At 36.6% G+C, this 23443-nt stretch overlaps 2 protein-coding genes across 6 annotated transcripts in view; one reads left to right on the top strand and one right to left on the bottom strand.

Annotated features, from left to right (window-relative positions):
• Cht10 (Chitinase 10) overlaps positions 1-12931 on the bottom strand; it is a 40801-nt gene extending 27870 nt beyond the window's left edge. For 2 of the 4 annotated variants that reach the window (XM_069509074.1, XM_069509082.1), the window contains exons 1-2: positions 4000-4131; positions 3853-3914 (exon numbers count right to left, since the gene is read on the bottom strand). In XM_069509074.1, the coding sequence (XP_069365175.1) occupies positions 3853-3873 (21 nt within the window). In that variant the 5' untranslated portion in view covers positions 3874-3914; positions 4000-4131. Of the gene's footprint in view, positions 1-3852; positions 3915-3999; positions 4132-10455; positions 10490-12772 lie in introns of those variants that run through there. The other 2 variants (XM_069509077.1, XM_069509088.1) reach the window with 2 other exon arrangements.
• Positions 9028-22261, top strand: LOC117996297 (allantoinase-like). Of its 2 annotated transcripts, none has more exons than XM_034984345.2 (10): positions 9028-9441; positions 14362-14513; positions 14632-14746; positions 15263-15409; positions 16757-16814; positions 17193-17286; positions 18667-18880; positions 19453-19582; positions 20437-20642; positions 21470-22261. In XM_034984345.2, exons 1-10 carry the CDS (start codon positions 9283-9285, stop codon positions 21599-21601), a joined length of 1407 nt encoding a protein of 468 aa, XP_034840236.1. In that variant the 5' UTR covers positions 9028-9282; the 3' UTR covers positions 21602-22261. The 2 variants fall into 2 exon arrangements, with proteins under 2 accessions (XP_034840236.1, XP_069365221.1); XM_069509120.1 differs by lacking the exon at positions 9028-9441 and adding an exon at positions 9659-9675.
• Positions 22262-23443: the final 1182 nt, after the last annotated feature.

Here is a 23443-nt window from a genome sequence, read left to right as displayed (position 1 = left end):
GAATAAGAAGAGTTTGGCCATATTCTACCCCGTGGTCAAGTGCGGATTGGCAGACTTCTAACACCTTTGAAAAAATTATAGAGAACTCACAGATATGTAGGTTTTCTCACTTTTCCTTCACCGTTAATGAAAGTGATACCTACTTAATTGCTTAAAGCGAACATAACTCCGATATCTGAGGTCCGGGATCGAGCCCCAACTAGGACGTCGTAGTCGACGTCTTTACTACTGGGCTATCACTGCTTTGTAATAGCTCTAGCTAGCTAATAATAATCTTATGATGGTTCATTAGTTGCATATAAGTTCAAAGGACGAAGCAGTTTGATCTACCACTCTTATATATCATCTACCACTATAATTATTGTATCATCAATCCATCACCCAAACGTACACTGAATTAGGAATGTTCCTTATTAAACAATGCATGGCACAAGAATACTGCTACCTTCAACTCTCTAAGCTTCATAACATTGAAAAAAAATTGCTAATCAAAGCACGATTCGATCACATCTAGAGAATAAAATATAAGGTAATAACAGGGCAATTTACATTACATTATCTACTTACTACATTGCAACCACGAGATCATCTTCTTTATCAATACTTTGTAAGGACAAACAAATCAAACATTAAAAAATCCTTGTCCTAAACGTCCTTGTCAAGTGCGTGAATTGAATACTCCGATATCATCAGAAAGCAACTTTACGCAAATCCAATAGCACTGGCTGGGAAGAGGGCTGGCTAATTTAAATCATTTTAAAGATACCTACTGCGATAAACAGTAGCCAGCTTTCCACAATATTGAACTATGATAAGCGATACCTACCTACTCTGTATATCTTTTCGTTGACTTAGCGCATTTGCCTATGCTCGAAATATGTTTTAGAGTAGGTAGGTACATACTTAGTATTAAAGCATGCAATGTCGGATTCTTTTTGTAGTGCTTATCTATAATTATTTATTAGTAGTAAAGGCGTTTCTAGAAATTAACATGACCTGACTTTAAAGTCTCTAGTCTATATATTTATATAAAAGGAAAAGCTGACTGACTGACTGATCTATCAACGAACAGTTCAATTTACTGGACGGATCGCCCTGAAATTTTGAATGCAGATAGCTATTATGACGTAGACGACCTCCCTGGCGCAGTCGTGAGCGCTGTGGTCTTATTAGTGGGAGGTCCCGGGTTCGATTCCTGGCAGGGGTTTGGAATTTTATAATTTCTAAATTTCTGGTCTGGTCTGGTGGGAGGCTTCGGCCGTGGCTAGTTACCACCCTACCGGCAAAGCCGTGCCGCCAAGCGATTTAGCGTTAGCGTTTAACCAAAGGGTTTCTACACGGCGGGTTTAATAAAAACTGCCATATCCCTTCCAGGTTAGCCCGCTATCATCTTAGACTGCATCATCACTTACCATCAGGTGAGATTGCAGTCAAGGGCTAACTTGTATCTGAATTAAAAAAAAAAAAAGACATCTGCTAAGAAAGGATTTTTGAAAGTTCAATCCCTAAGAGGGTATAATTGGGTTTAAAATTTGTGAAGTCCACTCGGACGAAGCTAGTTTAATATATACTTACTCACTATTTACCCGTTATTTATTTACTTGCATATTATGGAATATAAATACATGCATATGCTATGGTTACGTCCACATCGTAATAAAGTATCTATGTAGTCTTAAAACACGTAAGTTAAAATGTGAATTAGAATGAGAATTCTTTATTATCATTGATCTATTTTGAATTATACTTATTTATTGTTCTTATGTTGAATGATTCTCATATTGCGATAATAAATAATACCAAAACGATTTCAACCCACTCAACATATGTATTTGATATTTAAGTACTTAAGAGCTTAAACTTTGGACTTTAAATTCGGATTGATTTATTAGCCGGTATAATAATATGGCACGTCCAACTGGCCGACAAATGTTACGGTCGTACGAGCCAATATGCACCCATTTATGACGCGCATATAAAATGAGCCATTATATCTAACGTTTAAGAAGAGAAATTTCATAAAAATTTAATTATATAAAATAATCATAAAAATTGCACGTTATGCAGTTCTACAACGTATTAAAATAACCATTTAAGAATACATATTAAAAGTGTTTTAAAATTTTGACCGCATCATTTATCAATTGCTAACTCTAATTATGACAATTTTAAACTCAAAATTTTACAGATTTGTACTGTAAACAGATGCTAAATTCGATTATTATAATATATATATATTAACTTTGATGAAATTTCATCGTATGCAAGTATAAAAAGTAAAAAATCAGTATAGAATTAGCCTTTTAAAAATGTTGTACCATTAGCCAGAAAAAATAGAAACGATTTCCGCATTCGCTTGCAGATTATGCTGACATTTTAAACAATGACTTTAAAAAAGTCCGTGGACTGATAGGTAAATAACAAGATATATTTTTCCTTTCTTCTTTTTTTATTCTGGAATCTTGTTTTATAGATTTTACGAGCCAAATGCATTTCAAATATATTATGTGTAGAATCAGGCAGATAAGATTGGCAAGTTTTTTAAGGACGGTTTTTTAAAATGTCCTGACATTTAAAACTTTCGGCAGTTAAATATACATACGTACTCACAAAGACAAGATATTTTTTTAAGCAAATATTAAAAATATAATTAACACATTTTATTAATATGTAGGACGGAAATAACACTGATGTATTTTCATCATCATCATCATCATCATGATCAATCCATTAACGGCCCAATACTGAGCCGGCTCTCCTCTCGAGAGTGAGAAGGGTTTAGGCCATAATCTGTCACGCTGGCCCAATACAGATTGGCAGGCTTCACACACCTTTGACAACATGGAGAACTCTCAGGCATGCAGGTTTTCTCACGATGTTTTCCTTCACCGTTCAAGCAAGTGATATTTAATTGTTTTTTTTTAAACGCACATAATTAACTCCGAAAAGTTAGTGGTGCGTGCCAGGGATCGAAACCTCCCGAAAAGAAATGTTAACCACTAGGCTAGGATGTATCTTACATTCAATTAATAGAATAACACATATGGATATATTAGGGAGGTATAAATTTTCACTTTTCTTATCTGAAGATAGTTAAAGTAAGTTATTATATCATGTAGCAATTTCTCTTAAAAAAATTATCTCTAATATGCCTAAATATTCTGTCATATAAAAATAAAATTAAGTTACTTTATCATTGTCTTTAAATTGACATCTACGCCTAATAATTTTTTGCTAATTTGATGTACTACGAGATAAATTTTAATATAATAGTTTTAGCTATTATTGATTAATAGCTTACCACATTATATAATGTAGGCTAATGTAGAGCCAAGGATGATATGGTAGTAAGTGTACAATTTGGTATTGTTATTAGTTATTGATTTCACAATATTATAAGTATTACGGAATAAATTATAATCCATAAAATAATGACTGACAAATGATATAATTTTAGAATTAAAGTGGCGATAGTATTATTTGACGTAAAATGAAATAAAAAAGAAAGGCTTTTCTTTTCTGCAAAGAATGCGGACTTAAAAAGATTTCAACGCGAGTGCAGCTGCGATCAAAACGCGTAATTATGTATTATTTAAAAAAAATCCAATCTATTATTATTTTCAATGACATATTATTTTAAACATTTTATAAAGATTATATTCTAGTAGTTAAATGGATGTCAAAATCCTTAATATGGCACTTATTTTTTAAATAGGTATGTACGATTTATCATAACTTCACGCTTTTTTAGAAATTAGTAAATTTATTTTGCTGAGTAGGTATTTACAAGGGTATATAATAATTATTGTGTTTCAATTATAGAAAGAAAAACTTATTTTTCTAAGCACTTACCCAAAATATTATTTGCCCCATTACGGGGATGCAGTTTTTCGACAATATTTCCTAATCGATATCTGAAAAATTTAAAATATTTTAATTTTTTTTAAGTTAAATTATGTTTAAATTATGTGAAAAAAATAATTATGCATAATCACTTACATCTAAAATATGTTTGGTGAAATGATAACCGCATTCGGGATGGTGAACTTGTGAATTTTCTTTTGGGTGATGGTTGCCCAGCGGCCGATTCTTTGTCGTGAGCAGAGTCCGACTGAGCGGGAAGCGGACGAGTTGCCTAGTGTTAATACCTCGGTGTCATCGAGCTTCGCATCTCGCATCTACGCGTATGTGTATTATGTATCAATGGAATTTTGGGACAGGTCCACCCCACACACACTTGTTAAATTATTTCTACGTAGGTTATTATGTAGATTTATAGCTTGAGGTAGTTAAGGAATACATAATATCTATGAGAACGTTTTCCTATAACTACGACACGAGATAAAATTAAAAAATCTTAACAGAAAGCTGTAACTGAACGATAAGTACATTAAGTAAATACATTTTGAAAATTTCAATCGCTTTGATATTACTAATTATAGAGCCAGAAACAGTATTTTGTGTTTTAATTTTTCTGTCTGTTTACGCATCACACCGATACTGCTGAATGGATTTGAATCAATTTTAGCATATTTATACATATTAATGCTCTGAATTAACATTTAGGATATTTTTCTCTATTTTTATAGATTTCATTCTGGATAGAGAATGATAATATTCGTCGATGTTAACCCATAAATCCGTCAAATCTAAACTGTTCTGTTTTTCAATGGGAATGTTTACCATTAGGTTAGTTTTGAAAGGTAGAGGTTACCTCTGATTTCATCGAGCTCACCCTCTGACATCAGAGCTCCCGTGCTTGCCCAACCCTCCGGTGACGCTATAGTAGCTAATAAAAGTACGTTTGAGGGAATTCAGCCTAGTATATCTAAGGAAGTTTGTAGGAGGTAAATCATGATGCCGGATTGAACATTATAAGTTATCCAGGCAAACGATTTTGTTTTCTATATTAGGTAGCCAGGTATCTGAATCTGAGTTAGAGTAATGAAGGAATTATTGAAAGCAAAAAGATACAAATGAAGTAGGTATCGGAATTAAACTGAAGCGCAATTTCAAAAATATTGGTTAGGTAGCCGTAGCTGGTAGGTAGATGTATGTTTCGTTTAAAAATTTGTATTTGTACTTTGGATACCATGCAGGAAAAGCAAACTTATTATTTTACAACTGCTGATTTAATTTTTTGGTTAATCCAAAATGGTTTTCATTATAAACATTTATTTATTGTAGGTACGTGATCAATGACGATCATATTCATAAATTCCGTTTTTATTATAACAAATTGATATCATTAGAAATAATAAATCAATTCAAATTCAAGTCAAAATTTTATAGCCTTCTTTTATGTTTGCACTTGTTTTGCCCTTACAGTTTTATATGGAACTGCCTTATGCTCGCGACTTCGTCCGCGTGGACTACACGAATATCAAACCCCTATTTCACCCCCTTCATCATCATCATCATCATCATCATCAACAACCAATAGACGTCCACTGCTGGACATAGGTCTCTTGACTTCCACACGCCACGGTCTTGCGCCGCCTGGATCCAGCGTGGATTTTCACCCCCTAAGGGGTTAAATTTTCCTTTGAAAAATTCTTTCTTAGCGGATGCCTACGTCATAATAGCTATCTGCATACCAAATTTCAGTAGTATGAGCTGTGCGTCGATAGATCAGTCAGTCAGTCACCTTTTCCTTTTATATATTAAGATTAATTTCTTGCACAAAATTGAATGTAAGTAACTCGTGATTTTAGCCACAACAATACTTAAAACATTTTTGGTGCCATTGTATACGCAATTCTCTTATTAATTCTAATTATTTTGATCAGTTCCCTGTAATTTACGGCCTCTTAAAATTATAAGTTAAGTAACTTATGTATATCTACTTACATGTTAATTAATTACTATTTCAATAATAATTAATGATTTTATTTATTTCACGTAACTAAAGAACTTAATTAGTACATTTCAAAAAAATTATGCTCATTATGCTAATTATAGCAGACAGATACGCCTATATTCTATATATACTAGCGATCAACTGATGTTTTAAAGCAGTTATTTTTGGTTACTGTGGCCCAGCTGCATACATACTACTGAAACGGGTACAAGCACGCTGGAAGAGGTGTGCCATACAATAAATATGCCATATAATAAATATTTATTTAAATTATTTAATGTCTAATCACTAGACATCGGATGTTTGCATAAATAATGCTAATGCATTTTCATTCATTTGCATTACTTATGAGAGTTTCCTCTATTTTCATAGCGTTATTCTTTAATTAATTAACTTTTTCATAACTAGTGCATAATTCAGTCCCATATTGCATAGTTCACTATCGGAAAAGGTCTGTGGCAAAATAGACTGTTCTTAGATCTCGAAGGAATAAAGAAAGTCAAAGCATTTATCAACAGCACCGGCACAATTGCAGCTCCAGCGTACTTGTACTAGTAGAGGTCAGTGATACATACGCAGACGCAAAGCCCCACAATTACTATGCAGGTAGCGTTTCTTCCTTTCTTGCCGCCAATGTCACCGCATTGTTTGTTACCATACAGTGAGGTGTCGCCAACTAACAGTAAACTGACTAAGTGGACCCTGAAATTGGCATTGCCCTTGTTTCGCACACAAAAATGACCTGAACCGGCGACCTAGCCTCCTTTAGGAAGTTATTGTTTAACTGGCCAAGTTTATATGTTTGTTTCAGGGGTCTGTGACCCATAGCTAGACTATTAGCATTCCAATATTAAGTGTTTGCTAACTTTATGGCCACTTTTGTAAGTGAAGTGTGAGATGAAAACTCAACAGCGTAGCTACTACTCGTATATTGACGATGTTCTTCTTCAGGTAACTTGTTTGCCTATTTCCGGTATGAGTCGACTTATTTTTACTCGTTTATGCTACTTATTTGTTTTTAAACAGGTGCTACTTTAATCTGATTTTAACGTTAAGAAGCTATAAGTATCTACTTAATACATGTACAACTTATGACAAATACAGGGGGCTTCCAACATTAGTGACAAATACCGATAGATGATCATTAGAAAAACATACATTTTCATTTTAATTGTGATTTATTGTGACTGTCAATTTGATTTGTAGAATTGATAAACGGTCGGTACGCCCTGTAATCTGTGCACATGGTAGCTAACAGTAGGTAACTTGCTTGACCAGAAAGCATAGTCACTCAGCAGCGGGCGATATTGCAAGGTTTGAATGCTCGGAGTAAGTAAAGGTATCTCTTCTTATAAATGAGAAAATTTGTAGAACTAGCATTACTGTCCAAGCTAAACTAGTTCTTTAGTTGAAGGGGCAATGGGTTGGGCCATGGGTGAAACATATTCTTCGGAAGACCGTCTTCGTTTATACTTAAACCACAGGGACTGTGGGAATCCCTACATGAGACCTATACCAAGTAAGGGACTGCTTGTGTTGTTCAACCTAATTCACCGTCACCAACCGTCCACCAACATGGGGCTAAAACCCATTATTCCACCCAGCCCAAAAATATTTCATTATTTTAATAGTTAGTCGTATCTACCTTTCTATTGCATTAATTAGTTTATTTGGAAAAATATTTTGTATACATTCAAACAAATTACTGAAATTAAAGAGGTCCCACGGAATTTTTAAAAATCTAAATCTACTCGTAGGAAATCGCGGACATCAGCTAGTAGTAGATAACATTATTAACCGACTTCCAAAAAGGAGGCGGTTCTCATTCCGGCCCGTTTCTTTTTTTTATGTATGTACTTCGATTTTTTCGAGGTTTCTGGAAAGATTTGCAAAATTTTTTTTAATCAACAGAGGAAGTTTCCGTAGTTGCCCCATAAAAATTTCTAAATCCAACTCCTCAATCCTGATGCTGCAGGGTTACTGGCTGCCTAAGTTATCAAGATTCAAAAAGTGTTCATAGTGAAATAATATTGTAGGTACCAACCAACGACTTCATTGTTGAACTCCAAGTCCCAAATCCTCATCCCTGATAATGTATGATACAGCACTCCTAAACTATAGTGACTCAGGAACTGCGGGTAATGAAATATTATTTGAGGTACCTACCAAGCATAGACTACATTATTGAACTTCGGATCCCAACTCCTCAATCCTGATGCTGCAAGGTACTGAATTCCTAAGCCGTCTGGATTTGGAAGTTTTGCTGGTGAATTGATATTTTAGGAACCAAGCAATGACTCCTTACACTAAAAAGATTAAAATAAAAAAAATTGATTAAAAAACCGACTTCCAAAACCACTAAAAACTAAAAAACAATTTTTATCTTCAGTCTTGTATGTATGTATGAAGTCGGGCGAGCATAATAAACGAAACTAGAAATCAAAGTGTGAAGCTCGTCCGACTTCAACATACATAGGTAGTAATAATTATTTTTTACTTTGTGGTGGTTTTGGAAGTTGGGTTTTTTAATGATTTTTTTGAGTTGGTAATAACTGAATTACCTTTAACGATGTGAATGTGCCGCGCCCACTAAGTATATTTGAACAGTTTTCAAAGTGGATGACATTGCTAAATTATTTATCTGCCCTTTTCAAAATGTTAGCAGGAACCGGTGTAGTTAGTATTTACTAGATCTCGGTATTGAGAGTTTGAGCGAGTATTGTGCATGTTTACAGTATGTATAACGTACAGGAGCTTCCCGCGTGTTTGAGTCAAGTTCAAGGTGAATCATTGGCATTTATTAGGCGATTCGTCAACAGAGGCATCGTGTTAAAAAACTGTGCATACAAGTGGGCCGATTTAATTATATTCAGAAATAAAACAATGAACGGGTCAATGTGCTTTTATTATAAGGATTAACGTTTCTAATTTCATCAATAATAACGTTTCATTTTTATTTCATGACATTTAAGTTTTAAACAGGCTACATTTAAAATTATAAAATTATAGGTAGATAGGTGTCTCACTTGAAGCTCGCTTGTAAATAAATCTTTACTATGTTATTAATTCTATGCCGGCTATCACCCACACGATACATGGCAATGACATTGTAAATGTGGGTAAATGGTTTATCTCAACGTGTTTTGTACTTTTATGTCCATCCTTAATAGTCTTGGAGTAGAGAAAAACGATGTAGTTTTTGCTACACTGGTTCATTAAAGTATACTTAGTCAATTTATTTACTTAAGTGCCTTCCGTGCACACCGCTTCTATCCCGTTATCAATTTGTTTACCAATAAAAGTGAGCGAAAGCAGTTAAAACGAGATAAATATTTCAGTATATAACGTTATCATCCGATTCTCGTAGTTGGGCAACGTGTTTCAATTCGTGTAGTTGTGTTTTGTGAGTGATTCAGTCAACGATGACGGGCGAGTGCCAATTGTTTTTAAGCAAACGACTAGTTACTGAATCTAAAATCTTCGATGGCGGAGTTCTGGTCGACGACCGTGGAATTATTGTGGACATTCTGGACCGGAATGAAGCCGAAAAGCTAATAACGAAAAGCAAGACTAAACTTAAAGTAAGCTGTACCACAGAATACCTATAACTGTACTACGCTGTTTTGTTTACACGTATTCACATATTATTATGGCTAGTTGTCTCTTTCCGTCGGCAATGCATTTGTAACAACCTTGAGAGGTCGGTAAGGGCGTCTGCCTGGAGTTTTTTTGCAGGTGTGCTCGAGATATTTTATTCGCCTATACTGACTTACGCAAAATAAAACGACTAACTAAAGAATGGATATTTTGCACAGGTAGGATAATAAAATATAAAAGATTATAAAACAACAACATTATTAATTTAACTAAGTACCTAGGTACTGTTGGTTAGCTAAATAATTTCCTACAATCACAGGAAAGAGGTCATTTTACTCTCCGTCGCGTTCGTTCGTGGCTCATTCTATTAGCAATCGCTGACTATCTATTAATGAAACCTATTAAACTGTTAGGTAATTAAACCTGTTTGTAGTGGTCCGTTCGGTTGAAGTTTAGGTTGGATCAAACTTTATTTTAGCTCATTTGATATTCTTTTGTTGAATTTAATTTTGTTCCATTTGTCTCATAAGATTAATTTGCTTCAACTTGTGCGAAATATCTTTGACCAAAAGATTAGACCCCCCGTCGAGTTCCTGTCAATACTACTGAATCCCCTTCAGGACTTCAGTAGGACAGTAGTAGTGATAGAATAATGATGGCTCGTCTCGATAATAAGTATAGTACGCTGTACGCGACAGGTGGAAATGTCAATCGGGGAGGGATACGCCCCGCACACCCGCACATTCTCCTCGCTAACCATGTGCGGGCGAGCGCGCGTGACGTGCGAGTGTGCGGGGCGTCCCCCCGCGTCATACCCCAATTACTTAACTAAACCTACCTACTTAGTTATTCCAGTAGATAGGTTTATAGGTAGTTTTGCATCTGAAAAGAAAATTGCTTATATGATAACCTACACTTACGGATCTAAAGAATACCATTACCTGTAATTATAAATTGGTTAGACCTTAAAATTTTATTTTACGCCAGCATTATTTTACCTTTTTTTCTTGCAGGCAGATTCGTCCTTGTTATCTGTAACGAATGCCAAAATCGGAACTGGTTTTTGAGGATTGTGTTTAGACTAATTTTTATCAAGAGACAAAATTTAAATTAGTTAAGTATTTTGTTTTGTTATGTACCTAAGTAGTTAGTTTTGATAAAGACTTGGTATATAATATGCGTTTAGGTACTTTTGCACTCGTATCTCTTATACTTTGAAATTTTAATAATAAGTGGATACCTACTGCCCCCATGATGTGAAACAGGATGCTCAAACCTTTGAAATTAAAATATTAATTTTATTGGTTCCTTTGGGACAGGAAATGTTTTTTTTTGTCGATGTTATTTCATAAATCCATAAAAAATTACCAGATTTTGACTACTCTTTTTCTTTACAAATGGTGTTATGTCAATTGGGTAGGTTCCATCTAAACTCAGTGAAGATCTGATGCTTGGCTTTGGAGATGAAGGATAGAACTCCTCAACGGGTATCAATTATTAAATCAATAGCAATCAGAGTAATAGCTTGGTAAAAAGTAGACTTTAAAATATTTTATAATCATCGTCAACTCATTGCTGGCTCACTAATGAACACAATTGGGAGGGTTTGGCCATAGTCCACCATGCGGGCCAAGTGTAGATTGGCACTCTTCACAATTCGCACACCTTTGAGAACATTATGGAGAACTCTCAGGCATGCATGTTTCCTCACTATGTTTTCCTTCACCGTTAAAGCAAGTCATATTTTAATTGCTTAAAACGCACATAGCTCCGAAAAGTTAGAGGTGCGTGCCCGAGATCGAACCCCGGACCTCCTGCATAGGAGACCGTCGTACCTATAGCTGTCACCACTTCTTTTTAACCCCCAACCCAAAAACCTCAGAAAAGTAAAAAAAAATTATTGGCCCTTTAAGTTTAATATAAATAATAAACTTTATATCCAAGCGCTCGTCAAGTCAAGTCCCTCGTTATTTTATTACTTTTTAGAGGTTTTTGTGTCGGGGGTTTTTTTTAATTTTTCTATAGAATATATAACAAAAAAGAGAGTTGTTTAGATATGTAAATTGTAATATATAACACATTCACATATTTTGTCTATGGCATAGGTAAGCCCACCCGTGCGAAGTCGGGGTTAGACTAATCAGAAATAAAATCCGCTACTTTGAAAGGTTATAGTAATAAAATTTAAAATATGCTACGGTTTTATGTATCATTTATTGTGTTGGACATTTTAGAAAATATCTAAATGACCCGTTCTGTCCAATAGGATTTTTTTGTTCCTTTTATCGTACCTACTTATATTAATGTTATTAGGATGGATGTTGACTAACAACCTAATAAAATTTATAGCCAAGATAAACGTACCTACCTATACGTAAGATTGAAATTCTTGTAATAACATATTTTTCTCAAAATCAAAAGTAAAAACCTGGTTTAAAATAAAAATAAATTGTTTGCATCTAATTTATCTACATTGAACTTTTATATTTATAAAGACTGCCCGCCCACTGCTACTTTATCGGCGTAAATTAAGGTTTTTTAGGGTTCCGTACCTCAAAAGGAAAAACGGAACCCTTATCACTTTGTTGTCTGTCTGTCTGTCTGTCTGTCGGTCTGTCAAGAAACCTACAGGGTACTTCCCGTTGATCTAGAATCATGAAATTTTGCAGGTAGGTAGATCTTATAGCTGACATTCGGGGAAATATCTGAAAACCGTGAATTTGTGGTTACATCACACAAAAAAAATTAAATTGTGGTCATGAACTAATAATTAGTATTTTCAATTTTCTAAGTAAGATAACTATGTCAAGTGGGGTATCATGAAAGGTCTTCACATGTGCATTCTAAAACAGATTTTTATTGATTTTTATGTATCATAGTTTTTGAATTATCCTACAAAATGTCGAAAAAATACGACTGTAGTACGGAACCCTCATTGCGCGAGCCTGACTCGCACTTGGCCGGTTTTTTTTAATTTGAGGCACCCAGAGTTTACCGGGGATGAAAAACTATCTCAAACAGACTAGTACACATTCGCAATTTATAGATAACTAAGTAGCATAGTTATACCCACGACTTAGTCCGCGTGGACTAAATTTCATAGCCCTATTTTACCCTCTTGGGGGTTGAATTTTCAAAAATCCTTTCTTAGCGGATGTCTATGCCATAATAACTAACATGCCAAATTTCAACCCCATCCATCCAGTAGTTTGAGATGTGCGTTGATAGAACAGTCAGTCATCCCTCACAGGTTTCCTTCTACGAGTATATAAAGCGCAAGTGCGCCCACATATGGACATGGAGTACTGCTCTCACCTTTGGCCAGAGCACCTCAGTACCACCTCCTTCCACTTGATCGGATCCAAAGGCGGGCTGTTCGATTTGTGGACGATTACAAACTAACCGGCTCGTTGGAAAGCCTGGAGCACCGCAGAGACGTAAGCTCTCTTTGCGTGTTCTATCATAATCTTCATAATGGGGAGTGCTTCGAAGAGTTATTTGACCTCATTCCACCCTCCCTACAACCGCACCGCACGCCAGCGTAAGTAATTTCCCCCTTACCACCTGGGTGCCTGGTGCACTTCGACCGCTCGTTGGGCCAGATCCGTTTTTCCACGCACATGCAAACTGTGGAATCAACTCCCTTTGCCGGTGTTCCCATTAGATTACAACTTGGGGTTATTCTAGGGGCGGACCAGCAAATTCCTGAAAGGCCCGGCATCGCATTGGTGTTCCTCTTCATGGGTGGCGGTAATCTGACCCTCTTGCTCTGTTTGCTCGCTGTAATTTTTTTTTTTTTTTAAAGAAGGTCAGTCACTTCAGTCACAATCTTTTGGGTGTTCCTGAAAAAGACGAAAGGTATTATATAGGTACATACATAGGCACTTTGTTTGACGTAGGTACCTACTTAGGCTGTGGCTATGGTTGGATATCATCGTACCTACTTACCTTGAACTTATCCTTTACTAATTAAATTTTTTATTGCTTCCTATTGAAAACATACGTAAACTAAATTAGATATGTGCATTTTATCTTTTAATGTCACTCGCTCTTATTAAATGCACTCTCAAATGTATCTATCTAGGTACCATCAGAATGAAAAACTTCTACTCTCTTTGAATGGGTAATAAAACCAATAAGTCCAAAAGATCCATTGATATATATCTTATAAAAATAATTTTACAGCTATTGTTGTCGAGTTATTTATTTACGTTGAATAGTCGACATTCATACAGAATAGCCTGCACGAAATTAATAGGATGAAGAAAATACATTTAACGAAGCTTTAGGTATCTTTTCAGTACCTACCATAAAACTTCGTGTCAGGATTCGAAGATTCATTCTGCAGAATACGTAGCGTTATGTTACAGAACAAAATGTGAATAGGTACAAGCCACGTACAAGCTGATTCTCACTTCCATTGATGTATCATATCGCTGCCCACTTCTGTGAATATTAATTTTTACAAGTTATTAGAAGTGAAGAATAATCTAATGATTTTAAGCTTATTTCGTGGTTTAACGACATATTTTAATGTATAAAACGGGTACATACCACGATTAATTTTTGTTTTTATTTGTCGATATTTCAACCCAATTGCACGGGTCGTGGTCACGACGGGACTGCGGTGCTGCGAGAGATGAAGTTCGAGCTGTCAAGGGCAGTAGCGAACTACCCTCTTTCTTAAATTAATCGTGGTATGTACCCGTTTAATACATTAAAATATGAAGAATAATCATTTTTGTCTACAAGTAATGCTACAATAAGGGCTCCAAACGCGCCCTGGTTTGAGAAGAAGCCCACAACAAACTCAGCTGGGTATTCTTTTTATTATCGCCATCTCAAAATATCCCTTACAACTATTAGATTTTCAAGATTTTGAATTTTTTAAGTTTTTATCATAGGTGACAGATGGTGGAGAGTGGGCCCTAATAGCAGGAGTTGTCGATTCTCACGTGCACGTGAACGAGCCAGGCCGCACCGCTTGGGAGGGGTTCCGTACTGCCACCAATGCCGCTGCTGCTGGAGGCATCACTACCATCATCGACATGCCTTTGTAAATACATACTTTTTAAAATTATGTAAATAAGAAAAGGACTGACTGACTCATCACGAAATTTCTGAAACTACAACATTTTTAATTTGAATTTATAACGAAGTATTTTTCCTTCTAGGAACTCAATCCCACCAACAACGACATTGGAAAATCTCAAAACTAAAGTAAAATCAGCTAGCGGACATGTTTACGTCGATGTTGGGTTTTGGGGTGGAGTGATAGTTGGAAACCAGGTAGGCAGTAGGTACTTTCTATGAAGCTAGGTAATTGTTACTTTCTAGACAAAGGTAATATAATAATTACTTATACCTTTTGTAGCATTCAATTTACATTCATCATCATCATCATTATCAACCGATAGACCTGAATCCAGCGGCTCCCTGCGACTCGTTTGATGTCGTTTCAAGTCCACCTAGTCCAACGCTGCGCTTTCCGGTGCAAGTTCGCCATTCGCACCATATTTTACACCCTTAGGGGTTGAATTTAAAAAAATCCTTTTTTAGCGGATGCCTACGTCATAATAGCTATCTGCATGCCAAATTTCAGCCCGATCCGTCCAGTATAGTTTGAGCTGTGCGTTGATAGATCAGTCAGTCAGTCAGTCAGTCACCCTTTCATTTTATATATTTAGATTACTGTACTTAGTTAACTATTATAGATTCTAATATATCTCTACAGAGAATTAAATTGACTAAAAGAATACCATTTTTCTTCGGGCGCTGAAATAAAATTTATATTTTTGATTTCAGGATTCCCTGCGAGACTTGGTCAAGGCTGGAGTGGTGGGATTCAAATGCTTCCTTTGTCCAAGCGGGGTCGATGAATTTCCTAATGTAGGAGCTGAGGATTTAGAGCTTGCGTTTAATGCTCTTGAGGGCACTGGATCAGTTTTGGCAGTAAGCTAATTAATGAAATAGTTTTTCAAATAATAAAGAAATAGCTGATGCTGTGTGGACTTAGGTACTAAGGTTCGGTAAGCATATTCATAAAACTGCGTTACCATACCAATGTTGATGTATAGTACGCGACAGGTCGAAATGGCAATCGGGGAGAGAACGCCCCACACACCCGCACAGCCCCCGCGCTAACGCGGTGCGTGCGGGCGCGGGTGAGGTGTGGGTGTGCGGGGCGCCCCCTGCCTCACACCCCGATTGTCATCTCGATCTGTCACATTCTATACCTAGGTATGCATCACTGAAAGAATTTCCAGAATCGAACATTAGTTCCAGAGAATTTTCCACATACAAACTCATACTTATAGGTAATATTATACTTAGTAGGTAAATGATGGAATAGAATTATGCAAAACAATCCCCACAGCCAAAGTTTATACTTTATTTTGATTTTGAACACGGTTTTATATGTACATAGATGATTAGTCATTAGTGCCTCTAGTCGATTCGTAATCAGATAACAAGATTATTTTGAATCAATTTTTCAAGTTGAATTATTATAAATTTATTCTTGTAGAGCTTTATAGAGGTAGACATCAATATTGATTTGCTATCGTTTCTAGATCTTAATTTGGTGGAGTTTATTTTTTGTCCTATAAAGACTGTACAATAAACAGTAATAAAGCCGCCTTTGCATTATTGGTATCGTGGTATACCTAGTTATATTGTATCAAGTATAGTCCGCGACAGGTTGAGCTGGCAATCGGGCTATGAGGCGGGAGGATGCCCCGCACACCCACACCTCACCCGCGCTCGCACGCACCGCGTTAGCGCGGGGGCTGTGCGGGTGTGTGGGGCGTTCTCTCCCCGATTGCCATTTCAACCTTTCGCGTACTATACATCAGCATTGGTACGGAAACGCGGTTTTATGAATATGCTTACCGAACCTTACCACCTTACTAATGACCCGCCCCGACTTCACACAGGTGCAATGTAAATATTAATGTGGTGTCAGTGTGGTTATCAGCATTTTCGATGTAAGCTCTGTCGTCGGTTTGATTTCTTCCGACATCTTGAACAATTAATTATCGTCTTATTTCAACCAACTAACACAAAATAATATTAAACTATACGTATACCTAAACCTTCCTCTTGAATCACTTTATCTATTGATGCTAACTGCATTATAATTCGTGGCGAAGTTTAAAAGATCTAAGTGTAAGTAGGTACATTATAGGGACAGACGGTGGGAAGCAACTTTGTTTTATGTAAATAATGTGGAGACGCGTGTACTGAGCAGTTTTTGAATATGTACCTAAATGCCTAGAAATCATATTTTATTTCTTACAGTTTCACGCTGAACTTGATGACGATAATTCTTGTGGTGAAAAAAATATTAGCGAACAAGGTTAGTACCTACCTACCTAAATAGTAAATAGATACCTATACAAAGTATAATAAATAAATAAAACCTATAAAGTACTTAGGTATTAGATTCTAAATAAATAAACTAAACTACCTACGATAGGTTAGTATTATTATGTATTCTGTGCTACGGTACTAAATAATGATAAGTACCTACCATTATGTAGAAATATTTTCTTTTCTTGCGGGAATTCAATAGATCTAAATTGCTAGGAATTGATACCACTAAAACTGGTTTTAGTTACAAATTATTTATTACAAATGGGTTCAATGACTGCTCGCTAAGTCATTAAAATATTTCATTTCTCGTGATAAATCTGATATGTCAAAATATAAGTATACCTACTTACTTTATTTTTAGATCCTGAGGAATATAAGACGTACCTCGAGTCTCGGCCGCCTAGAATGGAACTTAATGCAATAACGCTTATTACGAGTTTTCTAGAAAGAACAGAGTAAGTTTGTTAATAATATTAAGTAGGTATATTTATTTTATTAAAATAGAAAGGCAAGGATACCTACCTATTCTATACGTATCACAATAAGGGATTTGATGACTTATTTAAATAAATGATAATAAATAATAATTGATGATAATTAAATCATTTATTGTTTCACCAAAAATTTACAGCCAAGATTAGGTTAAGCCAATAATATTATTGCCGAAGATTTTTTGATAGGTAGGTACTCTGCTTCAACATTTTCATTATCATTTTCATCGGTGCTTTGTGTGCATAATATTATAGGCGCACGGAAAAGCGCCTGACTCGAACGCGCTGCAATAACGTACCAATAGGTTTTTGGACTGTAGTAATAAAATGATGTAATTTTTGTACAGAGGTGGTAGTTAGTTTATGGGCCTAGAAATTTTAAAAAATCATGATTTTTATTTATTTTTAACATAATAATGACGTCACATTCCGTTAACGACAAATATTTTTAAACTATTTTAGCATAAAAATAGAGTAATTTCTGCTGGTTTTTTTTTTTTAAATTGAAAAATATTTGTCGTTTACGCATTGTGACGTCATCAACCGCTTTCCATTGCAGCGTGACTTAATAATAATTAATTATGTTGAAAATTAATAAAAATCATGTTTTTTAAATTATTCTCTTTAATAATGAATCCTAGGCTAGCCCCATAGACTACCACTATACAAAATAATCATTTCATTTTATTACTACAGTCCAAGACCCTATTACTATACACGACATTTTAATTAGTTACATAGTTTATTACTAGGTTTTTTACGTTTTTTAGTTTGTAGGAGAATAACCTTGCCTTAAACCCAGAGCAGTAAGCGAAAGTGTATAATTATAAATCTCTGTCTGCTAGCTTTTCACGCCCCATGACGTTTGGTACAGAGATAAGTAGTTTGCATCCAGGGCAAGGTCATTGGCTACTTTTGGTCCCCTAAAACGAAAGAGTTCCCCTCGGGATTTATAAAAAGTTCATCTAATTGGTGCAGAGTTTGCTTGCATCCTGGTGACGGACATAGACTAGGTACTTGTTATCCCGGAAAATCAAAGAGTTTTCACGGGATTAAAAAAAATCTAAATAGTCTTAATAGCTCAACGGTTAAGGAGCGGACTGAATTCAGAAAGGTCCGCGGTTCAAACCTCAACCGTTGCACGATTGTCGTACCTACTCCTAACACAAGCTTTACGCTTTGTTGGAGGGGAAAGGGGAATATTAGTCATGATAAACATCGTTAATATTCTTTAAAAAAAATATCCACCCCGACGAAGTCGCGGGTATCATCTACTTTTATAAGTAGTAGGTACATATAATTTTACTTTGAAGTAAACTAAGTAGTACATATATTATTTTTCAGCGTACGTGTTCATGTAGTTCACGTGTCTTCGGCAACTGTAGTTCCATTGTTGGAGAAAGCTCGCGCCTCACGCCTCGCTAAGGGTCACCAGGCATGGCGGGGTGGAGTCACCGCGGAGACCTGCCACCATTACCTCACATTAAGTGCTAGCGACGTTCCCAGAGGGCACAGCGAGTACAAGTGTGCCCCTCCGATACGAGACGCTGATAATAAGGTTACCTTTGCTCATTAACTGAACATCAGTTAGGAGCTCCTTGGAGTCGACAATGTGACTACCTATTGAAATAGTTTGAGCCATCCCTTGATACAAAGGCACTACGTAAGGGCATACATAATCGCTTCATGTACACGCATACATACCACATTCTAGCAAATAAACACTATTTCTATTTCTATTTCTATTTACGCACCTAGGAACCCGTACCGCAATCCGTTGTAGGGACCTTACCCTTTTGAGCTTCTCCACGAACCTCAAAACAATTTTTTTACTCTATTACAAGTTAGCCCTTGACAGCAATCGCACTTCGTGGTAAGTGATGACGCAGTGTAAGATGGAAGCGGGCTATTTTAGAAAACTCATACCCCTTATCGGTTTCTACACGGCATCGTACTGGAACGCTAAATCGCTTGACAATTTAGAAATTATAAATTCCCAAATTGCCCCTGCAATCGAACTAGGAACCTTCCACTTATTAGACCCAAGCGTTCACCTCTGCGGCCAGGGAGGTCGTCGATGATAAGTACCTACGCCTTATACTTATACTATTTGTAATTTTTTTGTTACAGGAGAAGCTATGGAAATATTTGCTAGATGATAAATTGGACCTGGTTGTATCGGATCATTCACCCTGTACACCTGATCTTAAATGCAGTAACACTTTAGAAGCTTGGGGTGGCATTTCTTCAGTGCAATTCGGTATAACCTAATATTTATGTCTACCCAATAAACGAATGTGTTTCAGTCTCAAAAATTAATTCATTAAGAAATAGTGTAATAAGTAAAGTAATTACATAATTAATTATTTGCACCTATTTTGTATCAGTCAGTGCTGGATATCTCTATCACTGGTCTCTTGTATGATTTTCCACACGCCACGGATTCGCGCCGCCTAAATCCCAGCGGTTCCCTGCGATTCGTTTGATGTCATCATGCAATTCTAAGCCAAGGTCTTAGGACGCCAACGTCTATAATTTTTTCGAACTATGTATCCTGCCCATTGCTACTTCAGAATCGTAACCGCTTATGTCTATGTCAATTACTCTGGTTTCTCCTATAAATCACCTGATTTCGGATTTGATCACGTTGAGAACTCCAAGCATAGCTCTTCCCAGCGCTTTCTGAGTGACAATGAGCTTTCTTATTACTGGCAATACGCACTGGTTGAAGACGCACTCGAAATTGTAGACGATTGTATACCTGGGACACACAATCCATATCCAGATCCAATTTTGTGAAAAAGGTTTGCTGCCGAATCCAAATCGGATGGGCAGCGTTTGGAAAGCTTTCGGATGTCTTCTCGTCCAAAATTCCTCAGTGCTTGAAGACCAAAGTCTTATGCCAGTCACTCAGGGCGAAATCTATAGAGCGCACTCTGACTTTGCTTAGACTTAAGACAGAGCTATATCTCTCACATAAATCTGTCTCTTTTGGAGCAAAGTCAAAGTCCGCTCTATAGATCTCAGTCTCAGACTAAATCTGCAATTAATAGATATTCAATATTGCTATATATAATATTGCTATAAGAATGCTAATTCACTTTGCATTTTCAGGTCTTTCATTATTTTGGACACAAGCATCACACAGAGGCTTGGACTTGAGGTCTATAAGCAAATACTTGAGCGCTGGGCCCGCTAACTTGTGCGGCTTGCAAGACCGCAAAGGAACTCTAAAGCCAGGTCTAGAGGCAGATTTGGTGTATTTCGACCCTGATGAATCTTTTATTGTTACGCCTGGCATTATTCGGCATAAGAACAAGGTAGCTTATGGGTTCCAATATTCAACGATACTATTTCTCAGTTACAAATAAAGGGTAGGGGAAAATGACTAAATAAATAAAGAATGCTTAAGATGGAATCCATATTTGGGCACCATTCAGAAAACTTTGTACCTACCTACCTACCTATTTTTTATTCGGTTCTTCGGTTCGGCTTCTATTTAGAAGTATCAACTCGCATTAGGTACCATTTTTCTTGTCGCAAAAAACAGAGGTTCCAATGATTTTGTCCATCGCCATTCAACGTGGCAATGCTGATTTGATGGGCATCCAGGAGCTACCAGGAGTGGACCTTTTAACTGACGGAGTTTTTAACTAGCTATAGCTAGGTAGTTAAGATTCTTTGAGGATTATATTATGACTAGCTGATGCCCGGGGTTTCGCTCGCGTGATTGTAGGTTTTTTAAATCCCGTGGAAACTTGATTTTCCAGGACAAAAACTACCTCTTTCTTTAACCGTAGCCCGTCCATCTCTGTACCAAATTTCGTAAAAACATTTAAACGGATGATTTGGGCCCTTTCCTTTCTTTTCTTTTCACAGCCCATCCGGACGGGTACAGAAATAGCTTGTATCCCGGGGACAGACATAGGCTACTTTTGTCGAGGGAAATCAGACCGAAGTGCATCATCTATTTGGTACAGAGATAAACTGAGGTACATGCCGGAGAAAAATATAAGCTACTTTTTGTCCCGGAAAGTTATAGAGTTCTCCCGAGATTTTTTATAAACCTAGATCCACGCGGTTGAAGTCGCAGGCATCATCTAGTTTTTACTTATTTTATCTATACCTATATTGTTTTCAATTTCAGCTGACGCCCTATGTCGGAAAAGAATTGAAGGGAGTCGTGAAGAAAACTTATGTACGTGGCCAGTTAGTGTTTGGTGATGGAGATATTGTCGGTGAACCAAAGGGAAAATTATTGATAAGGGAGTTTAACTAGGTTCATCATGGTTTTAGCCTATTGATATCCATTTTCCACCGCTGCACAAAGACGTTTTTCAATGAGCGCTACCACACCCGGTCCTCAGTCTTCCATATCCAGCCACTTTCCGCGACCTCCCTGGCGCAGTGGTAAGCACTGTGGTCTTATTAGTGGGAGGTCCCGGGTTCGATTCCTGGCAGGGATTAGGAATTTAATAATTTTATAAATTTCTGGTCTGGTCTGGTGGGAGGCTTCGGCCGTGGCTAATAACCACCCTACCAACAAAGCCGTGCCGCCAAGCGATTTAGCGTTCCGGTACGATGCCGTGTAGAAACCAAAGGGGCATGGGTTTATTAAAAAAACTGCCATACCCCTTCCAGGTTAGTCCACTTCGATCTTAGACTGCATCGTGACTTACCACCAGGTGAGATTGCAGTCAAGGGCTAACTTGTATTTGAATTTAAAAAAAAATATTATCTATGTCGTCTGTCTATCTTGCTTGAATTGGCGGTCCACAATATGCCTTCTACGCGGTCACCACTCTACGATTAAAAGTTTCGCTTTGTTGTAGGTACCTACATATTTATAATGGAAACTGAAAAGTGCAAATAGCTACCTATGTATTATGTTTTTGTAATGAATTCTATTAAGTATACTAAATAAATGATGTGAATACGAGTTGTATCTTTATTTCTTTATGCATTTCATTTCCTAATATAGGTATATTTCTTGTTTTAATTTAGCAGTTTTCTTACGGCTATGATTTACGGTTTTACATATTTTATATTAGTCCACTAGTTAGAATGCTACGATGCCATAAACAAACAGACTGATATAAGTCCCGCAAATTGCTAATGGCCGCGATTTTAGTGTCGTCAGCACGAGACTGAAGTTTTTCGAGCTGATGGTATATTTTTACTTAAATATACGTCAAAATGACGTCATTTCGATGTTAATGAGACATGGTTCCAGCGCAATAGCAATGCGGGACTTATATACAGATATATAAGATAAAACGTTTGGTTAAGATTGCTCTTTTTGGGTAAGTTAGAGCTACAAGGGTTCCAAACTTCCTAGATGAAGCCAACAACAAACTCAGCCAGGTATAGGTGCTAGGTATAGTCCGCAACACGACAGGTATAGATGCCACGCCCCTCACACCCGCACTATATACCACTTACTATAGGTATATTATTATTTTCACTATCTAAATGTAATGTAACAACGTTTTTAGGGTTCCGTAGTAAACAAGGAACCCTTATAGTTTCGCCATGTCCGTCCGTCCGTCCTCGGTTAATCTCCGAGACTATTAGTGCTAGAAATCTCTAATTTGGCATGGGTATAAATATTAATCACGCCGACAAAGTGGTAAAATAAAATTGTGATAAATATTTTTTTAACGAGAAAAAAAAATTCATCCCCACTTTACATTAGGGGAGCTCCCCTACATGTAAAGTGGGGATGATTTTTTTTTTTCGTCTACCCCGTAGTGTGAGGTATTGTTGAATAGGTCTTTTAAAAATACTGTGGGTGGTAAAATATGATGTTTTAAAGTGCTAATTTTTATTAGATTCAAGTGTGCCCCACCCCCCCCCCCCCCCCCTTTATCAGCCAAATGGTAGTATATAGGAACGTGAAAAAATTTACAGCAGTATATACCTAATCCATTTTAAAGGAAAACTATCACGGCTAAGTAGGGTTCACAGGTTAAGGAGTTATATCTGTTTTTCGAGGTTAATTGAGACTACGGAACCCTACACTGCGCGTGGCCTGCCACGCACTTGGCCGGTTTTTTTCCAAAGATAAGTGCGTCAGCAGTCTATAGAACGATACAATTATCTTATTACCTAGATATACCGA

Source organism: Maniola hyperantus, chromosome 3, assembly GCF_902806685.2.
Source record: "Maniola hyperantus chromosome 3, iAphHyp1.2, whole genome shotgun sequence".
Lineage (NCBI taxonomy): Eukaryota > Metazoa > Arthropoda > Insecta > Lepidoptera > Nymphalidae > Maniola > Maniola hyperantus.
Note: the sequence above shows the minus strand (reverse complement) of the source record. Positions and strands in the feature narration are given on the sequence as shown.

What these genes read in the sequence shown, in the direction of transcription:
- LOC117996297 (XM_034984345.2), top strand. Translation starts at nt 9,283, where the DNA reads ATGACGGGCGAGTGCCAATTGTTTTTAAGCAAACGACTAGTTACTGAA. An exon ending in AAAGCAAGACTAAACTTAAA is followed by an intron (nt 9,442 to 14,361) that starts GTAAGCTGTACC and finishes TTTTTATCATAG; the next exon opens with GTGACAGATGGTGGAGAGTG. An exon ending in AGTTTTCTAGAAAGAACAGA is followed by an intron (nt 17,287 to 18,666) that starts GTAAGTTTGTTA and finishes ATTATTTTTCAG; the next exon opens with CGTACGTGTTCATGTAGTTC.